General features: G+C 34.7%; 2 protein-coding genes across 3 annotated transcripts in view; both read right to left on the bottom strand.

Moving 5' to 3' along the window:
- Positions 1 to 21,192, bottom strand: part of LOC134855657 (uncharacterized) — a 505,026-nt gene that overhangs the window by 5,452 nt on the left and 478,382 nt on the right. For both annotated transcript variants that reach the window (XM_063872225.1, XM_063872226.1), the window contains 7 exons: positions 19,507 to 19,630; positions 9,265 to 9,397; positions 3,617 to 3,794; positions 3,340 to 3,366; positions 2,664 to 2,779; positions 1,561 to 1,687; positions 870 to 1,010 (listed from right to left, as the gene is read on the bottom strand). In XM_063872225.1, coding sequence (XP_063728295.1) covers positions 870 to 1,010; positions 1,561 to 1,687; positions 2,664 to 2,779; positions 3,340 to 3,366; positions 3,617 to 3,794; positions 9,265 to 9,397; positions 19,507 to 19,630 — 846 coding nt within the window. The remainder of the gene's footprint in view (positions 1 to 869; positions 1,011 to 1,560; positions 1,688 to 2,663; positions 2,780 to 3,339; positions 3,367 to 3,616; positions 3,795 to 9,264; positions 9,398 to 19,506; positions 19,631 to 21,192) is intronic.
- Positions 1 to 21,192, bottom strand: part of LOC134855658 (uncharacterized) — a 323,097-nt gene that overhangs the window by 177,668 nt on the left and 124,237 nt on the right. The window lies entirely within an intron of this gene.

Below are 21,192 nucleotides of genomic sequence, written 5' to 3'. Positions count from 1 at the left end.
CAAACACTAGTCACGAATAAAGCAGCTACATATGCTGATAAAAAGCTATGTAATTCAGCAAAAGTGGCACCAAATATTAATAGACTCAATTTCGCAAGTGATAATTTGGAGTGTACCAAACTGAAGGCATCCATACTAACTTTGGATGTAACAAATCACAACCCATAAAGCCACATTATGTAGAAATTATGCATTACAAAAAATTGCAAGATATATTGAGTTAGAAAATTTCTGAAATCGATTTTTTATGATGGTTGTTGTTAGAAAAAAAATAGCTTTTTTCGTTTCATTTGATGAATTTAAAATGCATCAACTGTGTTTACTTATTACCATTCAAATATAAAAGCACATGCTATCAAAAAATCGTAGAGGTGTTCCAAAAGTGGCACCAATATTAGCGACTTAAGTTAGAAAAAAAGAATAGTCGTAGTATAACACCAACGCTCACTTAAGTTAAAACTAGTGTAAAAATAGGATGACAAATTCGATATAAGCTCTTTTCCATTCATTTTTTAGTGAGAGCAGACTGAATTATTTAGACAGTCAACAAACCCACTCACTCATTGAACTCGAAATTTTTTTCAAAGGTTGATCCTTTTTCATAAAATTAAACCAATTAGATGAAGCTGGGCCAATCAGCGGGTCAATTTGAGAAAACTGTGCCAAGTCATTCAAGATTTTAGCGCCGTGATCAAAACCCATCATGATTCAAGATAGTTGTTTTTTCGCCTAGGACCAAACAAAAACAAATGATCAAAAAATACAAGGTTGTTAACCAGGAGGCACAACAAGGGTTCAGCGTTAAGAGTGGACCAGCTCGTATGCTGGTTCGTTCCTTATCGGATAAAAGGAATAAAAAAACTACTCACAGTAGTCGTTCTCCTGTGACGGCATTCCATTTGAACAGGACACTGTCCCAGCCGGCAGAAAAAAAGTGGGTGGGGTCACTCTTGCTGAACTGCAGGGCGAAGATATTCATAGTGTGCCCATCCATCATGTTCTTCGTTCCCCTATACAATACTTAAATTAGGATAGGAGTGAGGTTAATGGAAGCTTGGACGAAATAAATTGAATACTAATTGAGTCACTGTAAACTTCTACGACGACTATACGAGAACAGAAACCTTCTCGGTATTATTAAGAATTTTAGCTTAAATACAGCAAACTCGTCACTATCAAGTAAGATCAAAATTCTCATACATTGTATAAAATGTTGAATGCGTTTAAACGCTTCCTGTAGTTGATCGCGCATCTAAAACCAAGCAAATATAGCCAACAGACTTGGAAACACAGCTGAAAATTTTGCCCATTGATTATTACGAAAAAATCTATTGACATTAAAGATGTTTCAATTTTAAAAATCTATCATTGCAGACGTTTTGATAAAATTAACCCAACCTCGGGAAATTGGATCAATAGGTTATTTTAAATCAATTTTTTCACGTTTTTCTTACATCAGTTGAATTTTTTCAATTTGCCTTTAAATTGTATCTATAAAATTGAACTTCGTTCTTTGGCTCTTAATCAAATACGTGGTTAAGGTAGTAATTGGCTTCTGACCTGTGTATGCACGCACAATTGAAGAACATCTGGCGACCAACAAATTTCTTTTCAACTTTGGACGAGTGGTTCTGCAGTATACCTTTAGGCTCATACAGCAGCCACACAAGCGCCAGTCCATCTGAGCCTAAAAGGAAACAGACTCAGCAATTCAAATCAAAACTCTAAAGGCTCAACTGTCCTTTAAGGTGTCCGAAGTATCTTTGATAGACATTTTCGATACAACTTCGATACAAAAAAGAAAAAATCATTTTGGAATACCATGTAAGATCCATGCTGATATTTTTCGAAATCTATTTAGATCTTATTTGGATCAATCATCCAAACAAAATTTAAATTTGAGACGGATTAATTCGCCGCATTTGCGACAGGCTAATACAAAACAGTGAGCGCCAAAAACCGCAAGATGATCACAATTGAAACATTTTATATATATTAGGGCATGCCGCTTTTTCAGGTGGTAAAACAAAATTCCGCAAAAAAACTTGAAAAGTCGAAAATGGCTTAAATAAAAAAACACCTGAAGCATGACTAATGAAAATCTTCACAAGTCAAAGACATCATAACATAATTTATCTCCCCAATTTTAAAACGTGCACGGCCGCCGTTGAATTAGTAAGTTTTACGCGTAGAAGTTCAATACTAGAAGCCATTCTATTCTAGGGGACGCTTTTATTCACTTTTGTAACAGGCCATTACGGCTGAATGCATAAACATTACGAGGTAAAAAAAGTCAAACTTGAGTGTTAACTTTTTCCTGAAAAAAGAACTAAGAAAAAATCACCAAGACTTATATAAGTGTATTCACTGCGTTCATAACAAACACAAGCCATCAATAAAGCAGAGAACAGATGCCACGAAAGTTTCAATGCATAGATTGTGATTGAAGCAAAAGTGCCACCAAATGAGCACTTTTATTTGCGAGTTAGATTGGAAAAAAAGAAGGTTCGTAATAATATACTATGTTCGCAAGATCGCGCTAGAGTAAATGACAACTTGTAACTTGCCTTGTTGAGATAAAATTAACCCAATTTGAGAAAACTGAAAAAAAGTAGGTTCATACTAATTCACTACGCTCACTAGTGTAAAAACTTATTTCTTACCTCCAGTAGCTATTAATGTGACTTGTTTGTTGTAATCAACATCATCTGACTGTCCAACTGACGCACCACTGTCCATAGAAGCTAGCCATTTTTTCAGATCCACCGTAACTGGGACCCTAAAATCAAACACGAGACCATGGGACGCGTGACCCAAGAAGGTACACGTATAAAAATGGGTTCCTTACATATAGATGCCCCCTCAAGGAAAGTTCAAGCCTTAAATCTTCGAAAACATGGTTCGCATTGTTTAGTTGTTTTTGAAACTTTCACGAAATTCGCAGGGCCCATCTTTCATACTTGCTTCTACTTGGGACCCAACTATCATACTTGAAAGAAATGTTATTGTCGTAAATTGAATCTCGAACTCAATAAATGAAAGCCGACAGAAAACTCGTTGTAAATATTGAATGGGCAGGGAAAATCAAGACAAGATTTTTTCTCTCGAAGATAAATTTCACTTTTACTTCACAGCTAATATTTCCTGTACACGTACTTTTTTTAAAATTCAAAATATATACTTTTCACAAATGATAACTGAGCTCCTTCAGTGCTACTGCTACAACAGTGGGTTACTTCAGTTTGATTTGTCGTTTTAGCTATTAGTGGCTATCTTTTTCTTTCTTAAACTTTTCAAAACCTTTATTCAGAAGTTCAAGTCTGAAATGAAAAAACTCACCTGGAGTATGAAACACAGTGAACCTGCCTGAAACAAAAAAGTCACTGATTTTAATGCGCTACAAATAAACTCACTTTTGAAATTCAAGCTCCCAAACAAACCATATTAGGAAATATTTTTTAAAGCGGCAAACTATCTCAATGGGGCTTCAATATGCAAAATTGAACACCACTTAAACTAACCTAAGCTAAGTATCCATGAATTTTAATATCATCAATTGGTCTACAAAACAAAAAAAACAAAAACTCGATTTTTCTTTATGATTTTCATGAGTTACCGATTCGACGCCCTTCTGCCAGAGTTAATCGTGGTTGTCGGCATGCCACTTCGGAAGACTTCGTTGACCAGGTCGTTCTCATTCGCACCCTGGAGTGTGTCCGAAGTGTTGTTCTCGTTCCTTGTCACCAGAGCCGACTTGGAAGTCACATGCCACAACTTCACGAAGCCATTCGTGTCTAAAGAAAAAACAGGCCCTATGAGATTTTTTTGTCTGTTTAACACAGAGCAGAAGCGGAGCTTCGCAAAATTTGTGATACAATAAACACACAAATCATTGAGAATAAAAAGACAGAAAAAGAACCTAAGTGAGACTTAAAATTGAGGAAGCTACAGTCGCAATTATATATTTTAAATGGCAAAAAAACATCGTCTACAAAATTTCTTAAAATTTACTCGACTGTTTTCATTGACTGGAAAACATGTCAATGAACATAAAAAATGCCGTTAAAAAATTTTTACCGAGCGGCGGAGAAGCTGACAAAACTTGGGTAGAGGCCAGATAAGACTAAAACCAACTCTTGCCATAGAAAAATTCGAGGTTTTACGCCCAATTCCTTCTGGAACAAAGGAACATAAAAACGATTTTTGCAATTTTAACGAAGCAAAATGAGGGAACCAAGTCGATATAGCAAAGTCGATATAGCATTAGCCGAACCCATTTAGACGGGAAAAAAACAATTATTAAAACTAAACAAAATCAGAGTTGCTAAACCTAAGAACTACACAACGACTTTCAAATTAAACAAAATCAAAGTTGGTAAACTTACAAACTACACAACGACTTTCAATTATAGTTAAAATTGCTTAAAACAATATTGATGCTTTGAAAAAAAAATCCATGCTTTGGAAATTAAGCCGGAAAATAGACAAACGAGAGTCCGACAATTTTGACACAGAGGCGAAGCTGTGCTTCGCAAACACTAGCGAAAACACGACAAAAAGCAGTTGTAGAGTAATAAAAAGTGCAAAAGAAAAAAGTTAAAAAAGCCTCGAATTAGTAAAAATTCGGCGATGTCTAGCCTACAACCTAGAAATTATGAGTCTCACGCACTAACCACTCAATCACTGACGCTTAGTGTATCACAAATAATAGCCAAAAATAAAGCCCAGAACAGAGGCTATGAACTTTCCAATTCTACAGATCGTGATTAACGCAAAAAGGCACACAAGCGAACATTTTTAGTGAACACTTTTAAATGCGAGTTAGATTAGAAAAAAACGAAGGTTCGTGCTAAAACACTTGATACTCGCTAGAGTAAATAATCGAAGAAAAACAAAACCATCGGGGACGCGAACCCCAGACCGTATGTTCCGAAGGCGCGTGTTTCACTTCTAATCCGAGTGAGAGCGGCCTTAATTAATTTGAGGTTCCGAAATAAAGCAAAATCAATTTCTTGCGTATCTTTTCAAAAAAAACTGTCCGCCGGGGCTCGAACCCCAGACCTTCCATTCGGATGCCGCGTGCTTTACTTCTAGACCCAAAGGGAAGGGCCTTAAAGCAATGTATACATAAATACAGACACATAGTGAAAAGCAAACATGGTTCGGCCGGGACTCGAATCCCAAACCCGTCAGAGAGTTAGTTACAAGAAAAACACATAATTACAACAGGCAGTAAGAAAATAGTTAAGGAACGCAAGGAAACAGAACAAAAAACAATATGGCCTGAAACCTCTAAGTTTTCAGAACAATAACTCTTTTTGATAAACTAATTGATTTTGACAAAACTGGATCAAAAAGTGATTTTTTTATTCGGATGAAAATCTAAAAAATAAACAAGTCGATCACGATTGATAGTGGAGTTCGCCCATCTTTCAACAAAAGATATGAACTGATCTTAGAATTCAAAACGCGAAAAAAAATCATCACGAGACTCTGAACTACGTTAATCGACTCTCAAAAAGTCCAGATCCCGAGACCAAAATCACTTGCTCTCGCCACTGAAAAGAAGAATACATTGGCAGTTCACAATTAAGTCCTACCTTGAAACAAAAACCTAGCTAGACGCAGGGCTCTTTCCGTTTTTAGTTGAAATTTAATATCTTCAAAACAGAGGGGAAGCTTCGCTTCGCAAACACTAGGGAGAACACGACAAAAAGCAGCTGCAGAAAGTGCACTAAGAAAATTTTTTTAAAAAAAGCTACTAATGAATGAAATGGGGCTAGGTCTAAGATTCGATCTGCGATTTACTGCAGTATAAAAATTTTGAGTCTCACGCACAAACCAGTCAGCCACGCACGCTTAACCATCGACAAAAACTAGTCACGAACAAAGAAGTTACAAATGCTAATAAACTGCCAATGCGATTCAGCAGAAGTGGCACCAAAAACAATAAGACATTTTTGCAGGTAATAATTTGGAACATAACAAACTGAAGGCGCCCACACTAACTTTGCATGTAACAAATCGGAAAGCATAAAGCCGCATAAGTATAAATTATGCGTTTCAAAAAATTGCGAGATAAATTGTGTTAGAAAATTTCTGAAATCGAGTTTATATCATTGCTGTTTTTTGAAACAAAAAACTTTTTTGGTTCATTTGATAAATTTAAATTGAATCAACTGTGTTAACTCATTACTTTTGGAATGTCAAAGCACATGCTATCAAAAAGCTGTAGAGGTGCCCCAAAAATGGCGTAGGTTAGAAAAACAACTAAAGTTTTCAATAATACACTAAGCTGACGCTAGTGTAAATAGAGTGCATGACTAAATAGACATTCCGGAAACGCGAACCTGTAACTCGCGATCAGAATTGAAAACCGGCAAATAGCAAGAAAAACACTCGGAAATGCAAAAGACGCATAGAAATTATGTAAGCCTTGGAAAACAAAAATCAGAAGAACGGAGAACAGTGCCTCTGATACGAGAGATGACGGCCTTTTCTACTACTCCATCAAAGTTTTTTGCACCAAAAACACAAGCAGCATTGAATTAGATCCTATGAATCGGATGTAGCTTATGCTATTTGAGCTAGCCAAGCCGAAACAAAATGTTCTACAGAACATCGACTCAGAAAAACATGCATCTGAATTCACAAAAAAGCAACGGCTAACACAGAGACAAATCAAAGCTACGCATAACTTGCGATACAACGCAAGCGCAGCATAAAAGGAGCAATATTTTTGATTTTTTTTAATTTCGGAAAAACCGTCGAGAAGCACAACCAACCATCATCATTAAGTTTTTAATTTTTCCCGAGCTGCCACTAAGCCGACAATACGTCGGTAGACGCCCATTGACCCAAAAACAAAACAAAAAGCCAGAAAGAACTGTTGTCAAAAAAATTTTAAGCGATTACGCTTTTAAACTTAAACTTTTGAACCAAAACCGACCTGAATTATATTGAATTAATGATAATAATCAAGTTTTGCTGCTCAGAAAAAAAATAGTTTCATCAATCCGATAACCATAATTGAGAACTGTTCTAATTCCGCTAAGATATCTAAAACTTAAATTTACTTTCGAAACTAGAAGTCAATCAAAATTTTTCGCGCCAATTCCAAACTCGCATTTTGGGAACGCCATTTATCTATTTTTCAACGGATACTACCTTGGTAGGCAAGAATTGGCGAGTCATTTTGGTAGGCAAGAATTGCAACCCTTGATAGTACCTCGACAGCACCTGACTACAGGGTTGGAAATTTCAAATGTTGTGAAGTTTTTTAAATCCAAATTTTCTCAAAAAATCATTTAAATGTCATATCTCAGAACATAAACATATTTGAGAACTCACATTTGGATGCAAGATTTCCAACGACTCAAAAATATATATTTTCAGAACACTAAGCTTTGACAAAACACTTCCGACCATATTTTAGTGATTCGGTTTTTTTATGCAGTTCTTACAACTTCTCTTTAAGGAAACTTTTAAGATAGGAACATTTCCTACGAACATAAAAAACTGAATTTTGAAAAACTATTGCCTCAAAAAGTACCAAAAAATCAAAAAATGGTGAAATATGTTTGTTTGTTCTGTTTTTTTATTGGAGGCCAGTTTTTGTATCAATACCCAATTAATTTTAAATTAGTTGACAAATTTTTAGCAACGTTGTGAAATCTTTAACATGGCGCGACAGTGATGCCCGCTTTTAAATATATAATAGATAAATAGATAGATAGATAGATAGATAGACAGATAGATAGATAGGACAAAAAATATAGATGTGCTATGATCTAAAAAAAATAACAACGTTGAGTGACTCAAAAATATTAATAAAAAACTTAACCAAAATCTAAGTTGATGAACTGACAAAAAAAACAGCAGCAGTGATGACCATCAATTTTAGCAAGAATAGCTCCAATGAAAAATTTTAAACTTTGGAAAAAAGAAGCCGGCAAAAAAGAGCACAACAACAAAAGTACGTCGACTGAATTTTCCATAGAAAAAAATCTACTTCATACATGCTGAAAAAACAAGGTCCGCCCGGGACTCGAGCTCAGGACCTTAGTGTGCAACGGCAACTGCGTTACCATTAGACCAAGTGAGAACGAGTCTGATTAAAAAATCAAGCAAGTTCACTTAGAAGAAGTCGAAAAAATGCTTCTTCTAAAAAACTATATAAAATCACCTAGTATGACTTTGATAAACAGCCCTAAAAAGTATTGCAAATCCTTTGACAAACGGCAACTAACCGACAAAACTTGTGTCGATTTCTATAATGACGAAAGCAAAACTTGTCACAAAATAACTGAGCTAAAAACTTAAAGTTTTTAATACCACCCTCTTTATACATACAAGAGCGTAAGAACTTATTTTCCTCAAAAGTACGCAACATGAGATGACTTAACCGATATAACATAAGCTGAAACCGTTTTATCGAACAAAAATCCAAAAAAAGTATGTTATTATTCAAAATTAGAGTTCACAAATTCAAAGTAGCAGAACAACTTTTAGTTATAGTAAAACTGCATTTGAAAAAAAAAAACGGAAACTCAGACGACTGGAATTAAGACGAAAACAACGATTCCGAACAAAGATGACTTTTTCTATAAAATTATTTGAAAACAAAATTTGGCGCTTTTTCTTTTCCCCTTCACCGACAAACTTTTCAAAGTAATTTTTTGTTACACAAATTGGCATGCAGACTAGCTAGTTCATGACCAACAAATTTGGACTTCATTCTTAACAACTTAAAACCTCTCGTTAAACTTTCCAACATTATCTATACATTAAGATGACTCGGTAAATATATTTGAATTTTTAAGGTAATAAAGCATTAAAGTACGTGAAAACAATTGCATGAATGACTTAAATTCTGACAATATTTGTAAGAAAAATTGTTCAGGGGTAAAAAAAGTCTAGTTACCGATTATATCATAACAATATCAAAACGAGACAATTACATAAATTTCGTAAAGACTGAATTAAAAAACAAGAGCAAATGACCTATTCCGAAAAGTGTAATCGGAAAAAAATGTTTTTCAAGCAGTAACCATGTCTCACTGTTACCTTAAACTTCGGACACCATTTGTTCACAATAGGCAGATTGCTTTTTTTTATTTAACTTTGTCAATGCAATTTATAATATCATCAGAACTGGCTTTTGTATTTTCAAAGTTGAAGATCATCCCTAAAATTTAATACTTGGAAAAATTCAATTCGGTCTATCCGAACTGTTTCAAGCTTTTTTAAAATAAAACAACTGACATGCGGCGATTATTCGTCTGCCATCTAGCATCCATCTGACAGTTGTGCAGTTGACTGCCGCCTTGTTCACGTCCTTGTCTATCAGTGTGTAACAGATACGCACACTGCCACTGCGCTCATCGTATTGGAACACCTAGAAGCAGAGATGGCATTGCATTCAAACACAGGCCAACAAACAGTTGGAAAAGATTCAATGAACTCAAGTAACAGAAAAAAAAAAACTCTTAAACTCTCAAATTTCTATTCTCACAGCTCTGTCTGTCTATTTGGGATTTAGTTTTAGTTGACCTATAATCCCCCCCCCCTTGTAACTCGTGATGTTTACATTTCATCATCATCATCATTGCTGGATTATACACCCTTTTTGGTACTCAAAGGTGTTTGTTTTGTCTGTCTCCTTAGTACGTGGCCGATGTGTAATAATGAGATCTGAATAAATGTGTCTTCAGTGATTTTCTGAATAACTGAAAGTCCGTTTCTTCTCGCATTTTCTGGGGCAGTGAATTCCAAAGTTTTGCTCCACAATAGCTGAAAGATCTTCTACCTAAACTTGAATTAACTCTGGGTACTACCAATTTTGGACCATCACGCAAGCTATAGCTATTTTGTTTTAATTTGAGTATGTCTCTTAAAAATGCTGGACATAAATAGCTTCGGTTTAGTACTTTGAAAACAATGCACAGTAATTTGAACTCAATTCGCTTCGAGACTGGTAACCAATGTAGATCATGTAGATAAGGGCTGGTTGGTGTTCCTTTCTTGAGTTGGAATACAAATCGTCCAGCTGAATTTTGTATTTTCTGCAGTTTCATCAAAAGGTAATTGGGTAAACCAAAATATAGGCTATTGCAATAGTCAAGGCGGCTAAGTATAAGGGATTGACAGAGTAAATGTCGGGTCTCAAAAGAAAGGAAAGCTTTTATGCTAAAAAGTTTCCGCAGAATGTAATAGGCCGAGCTACAAACAGAATTGATTTGTCGTTGTAAGTTAAATTTGGAATCAAAAATAAAACCAAGCACTGTAAGTGTGTCTTCTGATTTGACAATTTCATTATTAACACGTATGTTTATTTCTCTTGCAACCTTCCTGTCAACAAACAGAAATTCTGTTTTATCAGAATTTATTTTCAAATTATTCATTTCAAACCATTTGGTAATTTTGACTAGACTTGCATTTGAGGTGTCTTACACAAGATCTTACATTATATTAACCTTATGTCGACAGTGGTCTAACATACAAAGTTCAAGATAGAGTTATAATTTCCCCTGTAACTCCTGGTGTTTAAATTTGGTGTCTTATACAAGATCTTACGTTATATTAACCTTATGTCGACAGTGGTCTAACATGCAAAGTTTAAGATAGCAATCATTGAAATAGAAAACCTCCAGAGATTTTGCTTATAGTTGGTCTCCTACGCAAGGTCTTACGTTATATTATTATTTAATCGACAGATCTTGAAAGCCAAATTTAATATAGCTTTCGTTAAGATCAAAAACCCTTCGGAGATCTGTCTCGTTAACGTTATAGACGTCAAATTTTGAATAAGATGTCATTTTCGAAACTAGATACCAGCAACAAAAAGGACGGAGCTGACGGCTCAAAATGGACAAGTAAATTATACTTTGATAGAGACTGTGACAACCCAAACTGTGCAATGTCTGAACTGACCGAATCAGCATTGGTGCAAATTTTGAACGAATTGGTTTCAGATGAAAAAATTCTACAAGTGCAAATGTGGAAGCATCCACTTAATCCATATCAATTGAGCGATCTCATTGTTTATCACTGTTTTCTGGTGTTGGAGACTAACGAATGGTGGTGGTCTATTGAGAAAAATACTGAAGAATTGACAATGCAGAGATGCAAAAATCATGAGAAGGTTATTAAACATTATCGACGCAGGCCACGAACTGCAGGATGGAAATGGTTGACAGATATCAGAAAAATGAAATCCACGAAGTTACCAGATGCGGATTCTAAGCTATCGAGCTTTTTCGATACTTTATACAAAAACAATGAGCTAAGAATTACTTACCACCGGTATAACGACAACTGCAAAGATTTTGCCCAGCGACTGTACAATTATTTTGAAAAGGAACAACAAGAAGGTCGAATGCGAAAATTAGGCGAATTTTTAGCGAGAAAAATTGGTCTTAGTTGAAGAATGATAACTGATTGTAGAAAAAGCTACAAAAACTACCCATGTTCTGTAAAGCTATCTTATTATGTTCTATTAAAGCTATCTGATATACTCTATACCTAAAAAAAACTACCTATAAATTTTATAAAAGCTATTTTATATATTCTATACAAGCCATTTAATGAATTCTATAAGAGCTATCTTACATGTTCTATAAAATCTATCTTATATGTTTTTATAAAAGCTATGGTATATGTTTAATGAAAAATTGAAATCATAAGCCTAAAGTTTTCAGAAGGAACAAGTATAACCAGGAAAGATGTGCAAGCTGCCGATACATGATGGCAAATATATTTTTTTGTCACTGCAACGTTCCATGAACGATCTCTACTTGAATGATCTTGTTGTTTGATATATCTTGTCAATTTTGCTTGTTTTCCCACTCTGCATTTTTCTCAATAAAAGCCTTATCTAAACAGCAACAAAAGTGCTCCTATCAGAGCGGATCCTGGAATCTTCTGGCTCCCCCTTGAGGCCTATGGATTTGTTTTTGATAAAATTTTTTGAAATGTTTAAAAATAATTAAATTTCAAAAACATTTTGTATTAACTTTGAATTGATTTCTGACTTACTGTTCAAAATATGCACCATTACGCTAATTGAAGAGTGGCATTTTTGTCGCAATTAAAAAGTGACGCCTAGGAATATTAGTGAGTCAATTTGGAACGATTTATGAGGGTGTCAGGACTATTTGCCCCAAGTCAATTGGCCCTATGCCATCTTGTCCTATACTAACTTGCCCTACATGGCAACTTGTCCTATGTCAACTTGCCCCACATGACATTTTGTCCTATGCCGTTTTATCCCATACTTAACACTTTTACTTGATTCATTGATGTTCATATTGAGGACCAGCAAGTGCTAATGTACACTGGCCTCGTTTCGAGATAACAAAAGACTCTAATCGAAAATATTCGAAGCTGACCCTAAAAAACCATAATTTTTGGTAATTACACACCAAACTTTGACAATAATCCCTAATTAGCACCTTTGAAACAAAATCAAAACGGCTATTCTTTCATTTTGCTTCATTGTTTACTACTTCGTTCTTAAACATCCACATAAACACTTCAACATAAATACTATGAGTCAACTTGCATGGGGAATATCTCAACGAAACAAACGAACGCTAATTATTGACGGACACGATTACACAAAAAAGCAGACGACAAAAACTACTGAGCACTGGAGATGCGCAAAATACAGTTCACACAAATGCCGCATGCTCGCCGTCACAGCAGGAGATGAACTCGTCTCAACAAAAAATGAGCACAGCCACGATGTTAGACGTGGGAAAATTGAGGCAAACCAGATCATGCATCAAATGAAAAAAAAGGCCAGGCAGCAAATTGTACCTGTTAATAGTAGTATAATTGCCACTTGTCTCCAGGAAGTAACTGATGAGAAAGCTGTTCAATTATCCTTGCCCAGTCGTGTAGCAATAAATAGAACTCTTAACCCCCAGAAACAGAACTTGGTCCCGTCTTTGCCAATCATTGAAGACAGGCATTTCATAATTCCGACGGAATATTCTGATTTCTGTTTATTCGACAGTGGAGTTATGGATCCAGAGCGAATTTTGATTTTCGGTGATCGAGATAAGGTCATGCCCTCCGAGTTCACAATTCTCTTTGGCTTTGCGACGGTAGATTCAAAATTTGCCCAATGCAGTTTTACCAGCTTTATACTATTCATATTCAAATCGGTGGATTTTACCCACCATGCCTTTATGCTCTACTGCCAAACAAAACTGAACAGACGTACTCAAAATTCCTGAAAGCCATCACCTCTGTCTCTGATAACGCGCAACCATCGAGGATCCTTCTAGATTTTGAACGAGCTGCCGTAAACGCTTTTACAAGTGCGTTTCCAGAGTCTTCAATCAAAGGCTGTTACAAGAAAGCCTATGAAAACAACTGCGAGCTAAGCTTGGCACTGCGTTCAATACCCGCTCTCAGTTTTGTTCCAACTGATTTAGTGGAACAATCGTTCGAGAGCGTCATTGAGGAGATTGAGCATGTGGTGGACAGATTAGATCTTGAGCAAAGCCTGTCAGATAAAATTGACGAACTTGCCTCATACTTTCAGAGAAGTTATATAAAGGGCGAAACAATAGGGCGAAACAGCAGGCAACCGTTATTCCCTATGAGTCTTTGCAACCATTCCCAAGAAGCAGCGGAAGGCTTGATACGAACGACAAACGCCGTTGAAGGTTGGCATCTTGGAGTGACAGCATTATTTCAAGGGAGCCACCCATGCCTCTACACTTTCTTGAATAAGATTCAAATGGACTCAGCAAACCAGAAGTTCAACATTTTGAAGGCTATGGGGGGAACACAGAATCAAGGGCGGAAGAAATATCGAAACATTCATGAAAAAATCCAAAACATTTCTAGTAATTTCAACAAAGACCATGTTGTTGACTATTTATATGCACTAGCTCATTTAACTCTTTCAAAATTTTTAAATTGTCGGCATAATTTCCACTTAATTGTCGGCATTTTGTTGCATTTTTAATTGATTTTTAAAAAATCACCACTTTTTTTAACTTATAGCCATCGTACAGGGTCCAAATTTTGAGAGATGATAAAGGCCAATACTGCAATAATTTTGCTCTTTCCCTCACCCCGCCCCCTATTCTGGGTTACCCAGTATAGGGGGGTTTAAGGGGCGAGGCAGTACCTGCGGTTTTCCATTTCAACAATTTCAAACTAAAACTTTTTGACTTCTTCAAGTTTTGAACTCTTGACTTCTTGATTAAGAGTGTTGTGCACTATTAACTATGCTATTGAAGCTTACGAAATCAGCAATCAATCTTTTGAAATATTTAACTCGACATGAAAATTCTATTGAAATTTTGCCGCTTTCATTTTTTGCATGCATGCTTTGAACTCATTTTGATTCAGCGCATGTTTAAATGATTCCGCATTTTGTTTCAAGCTTAATTGTTCACAAAAACATCTTTCATCTTTATGCGGACATTATGTTCTACGAGGATATCAAAGAATCTGGGGCAAGTTTCATTTTTTTTTATATGGGACAAGATGCCATTGGACAAGCTGTCCTCTGGGGCAAGTTGGAATCGGACAAGTTGGGCTGGGACAAGTTGACTTGGGGCAAAATGACATGTAACCATTTATGAGCCCGATTAAATCACCTATTACGCGTTAATTGCACGAAGATATCGTGCATTATTTATCCCAAATTGCCATTATCAAAGCTACGTGACTTCACAAAAATTTATGATAAGTGAAATATTTCTGAGCTAAGGGCGTTAATTACTTTAAAGTGATAAAAAATCTCGTTAAAATTGGTCAAATAAAAAAAAATGTCTGAAAAAACAACAACGAGCACAAATACTCCATCCTTTCTTCAAATTTTTTAAACAAAAACTTAAATGGGCCAATAGAGTTATTAAAAACACAGCTAAGAGACAGCTGAAAAATGTCAAACGCCAGAAAAAACAGAAAACACTGACATAATTTTTTTTTTGAAAAAATCGAACTTCGAAGAGAAAAATAGATGGCCTTGAATAATTTATGATACACTTTTTTGTTAAATTAGCCCAGTTTGAAAAAAAGGGGCCAAAAGGATAATCTTTATTTCGCTCTAAAACCTGATAAAAATCCATCCCAATTCGAACTAGAAGCCAATCACGTTTTTCGTGACCTTAAAAAGTTTGGCTGTTGGATAGAGGAAATTGCTTTCCTTTTAACAAAGGAAATAAACAGAACTTAAGAAATCCAAAAAAACTAATTTGAACAAAATTTAACATTTGCCTGGAAAAACAAAAAAAATCATCAAGACCTATATAAGAGTTTTAACTAAATTCATCAACTCTTTAACGCAGCCAACTGAAGCTGGACAAAAAAATGGCTATGAACTCACGGAAACCAAAAAGAAATCATATTAAAAATTAGCGACAAGACTTGTATACTTATAACTAAGAGCCACTGAAAATATGAATAAGGATTTACATCAACTTTAAATCCAAAATACTACAATCTTTTTCTACAAAATATACGCTAATTGGAGCGAATAAGAATGAACTGGATGTAGTGCTTCAGTAACTAAAATTGAAGCCTTTTTTTGTTGTTCTAATGGAAACTTGGCTAAGGAATATCTTATCTTAAGATGTTTAGATGTTTTGCCAAAAAAGATTTTAAACACATTGCTACATGTAACAGAATCGAAGGTAGGGGTGGAGGGATAGCAATTCTTTCCAGGGAACAAAATCTTTTTAAATTTATGAAATGTACAGACTCAAAGAGAATTCAATTTCATGCTGTCTCGACGATCTGCAACAAACAATGTTTGACTGCGGTGCACAAGTTACCCGGTGCAAACAAGGACAATTTTCTTGAAGATTTATTGAACCATATGGCTGAACTAAAAACTGACGCTTAAGACAAACAAATAAATAGTGGCGATTTTAATATAGATGTTTCAGTTGCGAAACAAGACAGCGCGGAACTCATTGAAAAATTGGAATTACTTGATTTTAATTTTATATCAGAACGCGCTAAAGAACACAAGTTACATATAACACTCAAAAAATCCTAGATTTGGCATTTGCGAATTTTCCGAGCAACCTTGAGATTAATGAACACGTAATCACTGATCATTATGGTGTTGAAGTTGACTTCAAAAATAGCCTTTTGGAAAATCGTGAAAAGGCAGAATTTAACAAAAGTTATGGAAAACTGCAATATCAAGAATTCAAAATTAAATTCAAATGGTTCATAAAAAAAACTAGCCGATTTTGAATTTTAAGGTAGTAAAATTTGTATAAAAAGTGAGTTTCCGCAGCAGCAAGTACAAAACACTCTGGATAAAAAGTTCAAAAAAAAGAAAATCAAAAAGCTGAAGATCGAATAAAATCAAAATGAGGGTACGTTAGAGGTAACGCAAAAACTGAAACAGCAAACTGTCAAAACCAAAAAAAATGGTTTTAGAAAATGAAATGATTTTTTAAACGGCTGATTATTTGAGGCAACTGGACAACCCAAGAAAGTTTTTTTTAATTATGCGAAATATATTAAAGGCGAGAATAAAAGCAAAACAGTTACAGGCGAGAATAAGAAAGGAACAATTGTTGTCACAATCGGTCCAAAATTGTGAATTTCAAAAGAAAAGTGATTTTACTGAAAGTATAACAAAAACATCTTTCTTCGGGGCACAAATTAAGGGACAGGAAGTTCATGACACTATGAAGCAATTGCCCCACAAAAACTCTAAAAATGACAGTGTCTGCTAAACTACCTGATCAAAATAATTAACCCTATTACAACTGCTTATTTTAAACCAGCGTATCAGCGAAGCCGTTTAATACATTTGACTAAGAAGTGCGAAAACCATTTCATTTCCATTAAATGATAGACCAATTTCTTCAATTCCTGTTATCAGAAAAATTTGAAAAAACTTCGAGGTAATTTGCAATAAACAGTTTGGATTTCCTAACAACGTTCTATAATTGATGCTTTTGTTAAAATTTTAGGTATTATTGAAAGCAAAATACTGATAAACTGGCACACAGCACGCTCTTAGATCTATCTGAAGCCGTCGATATTGTGGATCATCATCACACTCTGGTTCAAAAAAGTCTTCTTTACGGGCTGAGAGAATAAAGATACAATAGGAAACGAAATGAAGTTAAACAGAAATCAATGTCGACCAAAAAAAATAAACAAAAGCCGGAACAAATTTTCAGACTTTTGATGAAAAAAAAACATCGCCACCTACGTTCACAGACTGTTAATAAAAACAACTCAGTTCATTTGTTCAATCATTAAATTTTACGTATACGAGCTATTGAAATTACTCTCTGTAGTAATAAGACGAGAACATGCAAATGACAAACCGAACAATTTCATTCCAAATCAAGCATGAGACAAATCTTAGAATTAGACATACGAAGAACAAGACTTGATACCACTAGAAAAATAAAATCACCATCATCCAAAAAAAATAACAGCAAATGACAAAAAGTAATCTCTGCGCGAAAACGGACACCGCACAATTCTCTAAATAGTTTTAATATGAAAAAGAGATACTTATTTGATTAATTGCGACTACTTCGGAAAATTATCTTGGTAGAAAAAGCATTGCAATGTTTAAATACAAAATCATTGGATCATAAAACACACACCCGAAACAAATTGTATTGATTGAAATGAAACAATTCAAACAAAAAAATTCTTCTTAAAAACTTAAGAAGATGCAATAGCATTTTCTTAAAAACTTAACAAGATCAAAATATCCCTTAAAAACATAAACAAGATAAAATAGAATTTAAGTATAAGAGATCACAATTTCTATTTGTTTAAAAAAAATTCTTTATAGATGAATCTCAGCGGCGCTTCCACAACTTGAATAACCTTTTGTGCTTGCTCAATTTGGTGCTCTTTCAACGATAATTTTTCTTTATTTTTCGATTATTGCACAACTTGGAACAATTTTAATATGATTATTATAGAAAAGTAGTTCGAAAATTCTACTCAAAAAAGTCTCAGCAGGCTATCAGATTGCACATTTGTATAAGCTAAAACAATTTCAATTTGAACAAACATAGCCAACTGTTTTACAACAGAGTAATAAATGCAAGGAAACAGACAAAACCACTGAATTGTTTTATGAAAAACTAAAGGCTTTTATGATAAAATTGACCCAATTTGTGGAAACTGGATCAATAGGTAATTTTTTTTTCGTTAGGAAATCTGATAATTAAAAAACTCCACGTTCGAAACCATTTAGTGGCCGAAAATGTTAGAAACAGAGGCGAAGCTGTGCTTCGCAAACACTTGCGAGAACACGAAAGCAGCTCTATCGAGTTAAAAAAGAAAAAGTAGCAAAATGTCTCGAATTAGCAAAAACTCGGCTACGTGTAGGATTCGAATCAGCGATCAAGAGATTTTGAGTCTCACGCACTATCCCCTCAGCCACTCAAGCTTAATACCAGAGGAACACTAGTCACAAATAAAGCGGCTAATATGCTAACAAATTGCCAATGCGATTCAGCAATAATTACAAATAGACACAGTAATTAAAAAATTGGGAACTAATTAAACTGAAGGCATGCACACTAAATTTGCATGTAACAAATCGCAAAGCAAAAAGCCACATTATGTATAAGTTATTCAAAAAAGTCTCAGCAGGCTATCGGATCGCACATTTGTATAAGCTAAAACAAATTCAATTTGAACAAACCTAGCCATCTGAGTAAAAACAAAGTAATTAACGCAAGGAAACAAAAAAAACAATGACGTGTTTTTTTTAGAAAACTTCAAGCTTTTATGATAAAATTGACCCCATTTGTGAAAACTGGATCAATAGATAGTTTCTTTTCGCTGGGAAATCTGATAATTAAATTCCACGTTCGAAAACATTTAGTGGCGGAAAATTTTAGACACAGAGGCGAAGCTAAACACTTGCGAGAACACGAACAAAGCTTCCAATTAGCAAAAACTCGGCTACCTGTAGGATTGGAATCTGCAACCAACAGATTTTGAGTCTCACGCACTATCCCTTCAGGTACTCAAGCTCAACACCCGACGAACACTAGTCACGAATAAAGCAGCTACATATGCCAACAAATTACCAATGCGATTCAGCACTAAAGGCAAATAGACTCAATTTTGCAAATACGTTTTGAAAAAAAACTAACTTTGCACACAACAAATCACAAAGCATAAATCCACAGTATCTATAAAATATGCATTTCAAAAATTGCGAGATATATTGGGTTAGAAAATTTCTGAAATCGAGTGTTTATGACTGTGATGTTGTTTGAAACATATAGCTTTTTTCGATTCATTTGATGAACTAAAAATGCATCAACTGTGTTAATTTATTTCTATTCGAATGTCAAAACACATGCTAATAAAAAGCTGAAAAGGTGCCCCACCATAAAAAAGCCGCACCAATACTTGGAAAAAAAAGGAGGTTCGTACTAACACACTAGCTTTGCAAGTGTAAAGAGACGATACAAGTATGGACAATTTTTGACGGTGATTTCAACCAGATACTTAAATAGCGATGCTTACCTCTATCTCTCCTGTAGACAGTCCCAGTGCCAGGTACTCCTTGTTCGGAGAGAAATCACAACTCATAATTGACAGAGAAGTCTCCGATCTCTTTGGTCTGTGAAGTCGCTCGTAGATATCATGTCTAAACGAACACAATTTTCATGGTAGAGTTTATGATTTCGCATAATTATATCTAGCAGTCAAATTTTTCGATTTATGACTATATCGTACAAGGTTAATTAATTATAAACATAGCCAACAGACAGTTGGAAAACTGTTAATGATTGCAAGCGAACAGCAAAAAAACTAACGACTTCTTTTTTGATAAACTTCATCTTTCGAACTTCAAGGAAAATTGTATGCCCTTAAAGCTATTTGAATTTCAAGAAGATTTAATGATTGACACTTTTTGGTAAAATTATACCAAATTCAGAAAAAGGATCTTTTTTCATCTCATTGCGAAATCTAAAAACTGAAATCCAGTTCGAAACTAGAAATTGGTCATGTTTTTGCGCCATATCCTCTTTCTTAATTTGAGAGCGAATTTTGCCAACCTATTAGCAAAGGAACTTGAATTGAACTCAAAAAGAGCACATATACCTTAGGGCATTCAAAGATACATTAATATGTAAGAATGCACTTCTGTGTTTATTAGAGCAATTTGAAACTTTTCCTAAAAAAGAAAGAAAAATCATTACAACCTATAAAAGAGTCTAAACTACGTTAATAGACTCTTAAACACAACCAACAGGAGCTGGATAAATAAGTGTCCATGAACTCACGAAAACCGAAAAAAAATTCAGTGAGTTTGCCTACTGTCAGGAACGTGATGTTCCTTAATTGAATAGCTCAGGTCAAAGTATTTGCGCAGGTCACAGTATAGCGCAGGTCACAGTATAGCGCAGCTCACAAACTTTCGAACTTCACAATATTTGGAAAACGCCAAAAACACCGTAGTTGAAAATCCAAAAGAACAGTTAAATAATGATCATATTGAAATGCATCAAATTTATACCTTTTCGACGCTATATGCACCATCAATATATTCCACCTATTTCATTTTAGCTGTCGAACTGAATTCTCAATTTAAACAGTTCATCCAAAGAATATAGCCAACAGACAGTTGGAAAAGAGTCAACAAACGCATATAAACAGAAAAAAGTGCCTTTTTAAATCGAATTTCAAAGTCAATGAAACCTTCGAACTTCAAAGAAAAAAGTAGATGGCCACTAAACCTTATTAAATTTCTTGAACAATTTATGATTGAAATTTTTTCATAGAATTAACCCAATTTGAGGAAACTGAATATTAATTTTTTATTTCGCTGGAAATCTGAAAATTAAATTCCACTTTCGATCTAGAAATCGATCACGTTTTTTGTGACCTTTAAGCTTTACCTCGATAGTGGAGATTGCCTTCCTTTTAACAAAGGAAATGAACTGAACTTAATAAAAATTCAAAAGTCAAACCGCGAGACAGTCAAAAAATGTTTTACATTGAATGATATAACTCAAAGTTATCGCAGACATATTTCGACAAAAAAAGTCCAAAAATTCAAATAAACTATCGAAAATTGCCAACGCAAGTAAACGAGTCACTGAATGCAAGTTAACAAAAACACGCTGATTATTTTTTCATCTTTCGAATTTCCCAGAAAAATGGCCTTGAATTCCTATGATCTTTTAAAAAAAAATGTTTTGATTG

The sequence above is a fragment of the Symsagittifera roscoffensis genome, chromosome 10 (assembly GCF_963678635.1).
Source record: "Symsagittifera roscoffensis chromosome 10, txSymRosc1.1, whole genome shotgun sequence".
Classification (NCBI taxonomy): domain Eukaryota; kingdom Metazoa; phylum Xenacoelomorpha; order Acoela; family Convolutidae; genus Symsagittifera; species Symsagittifera roscoffensis.
This window is presented reverse-complemented; position numbering and strand designations above follow the sequence as displayed.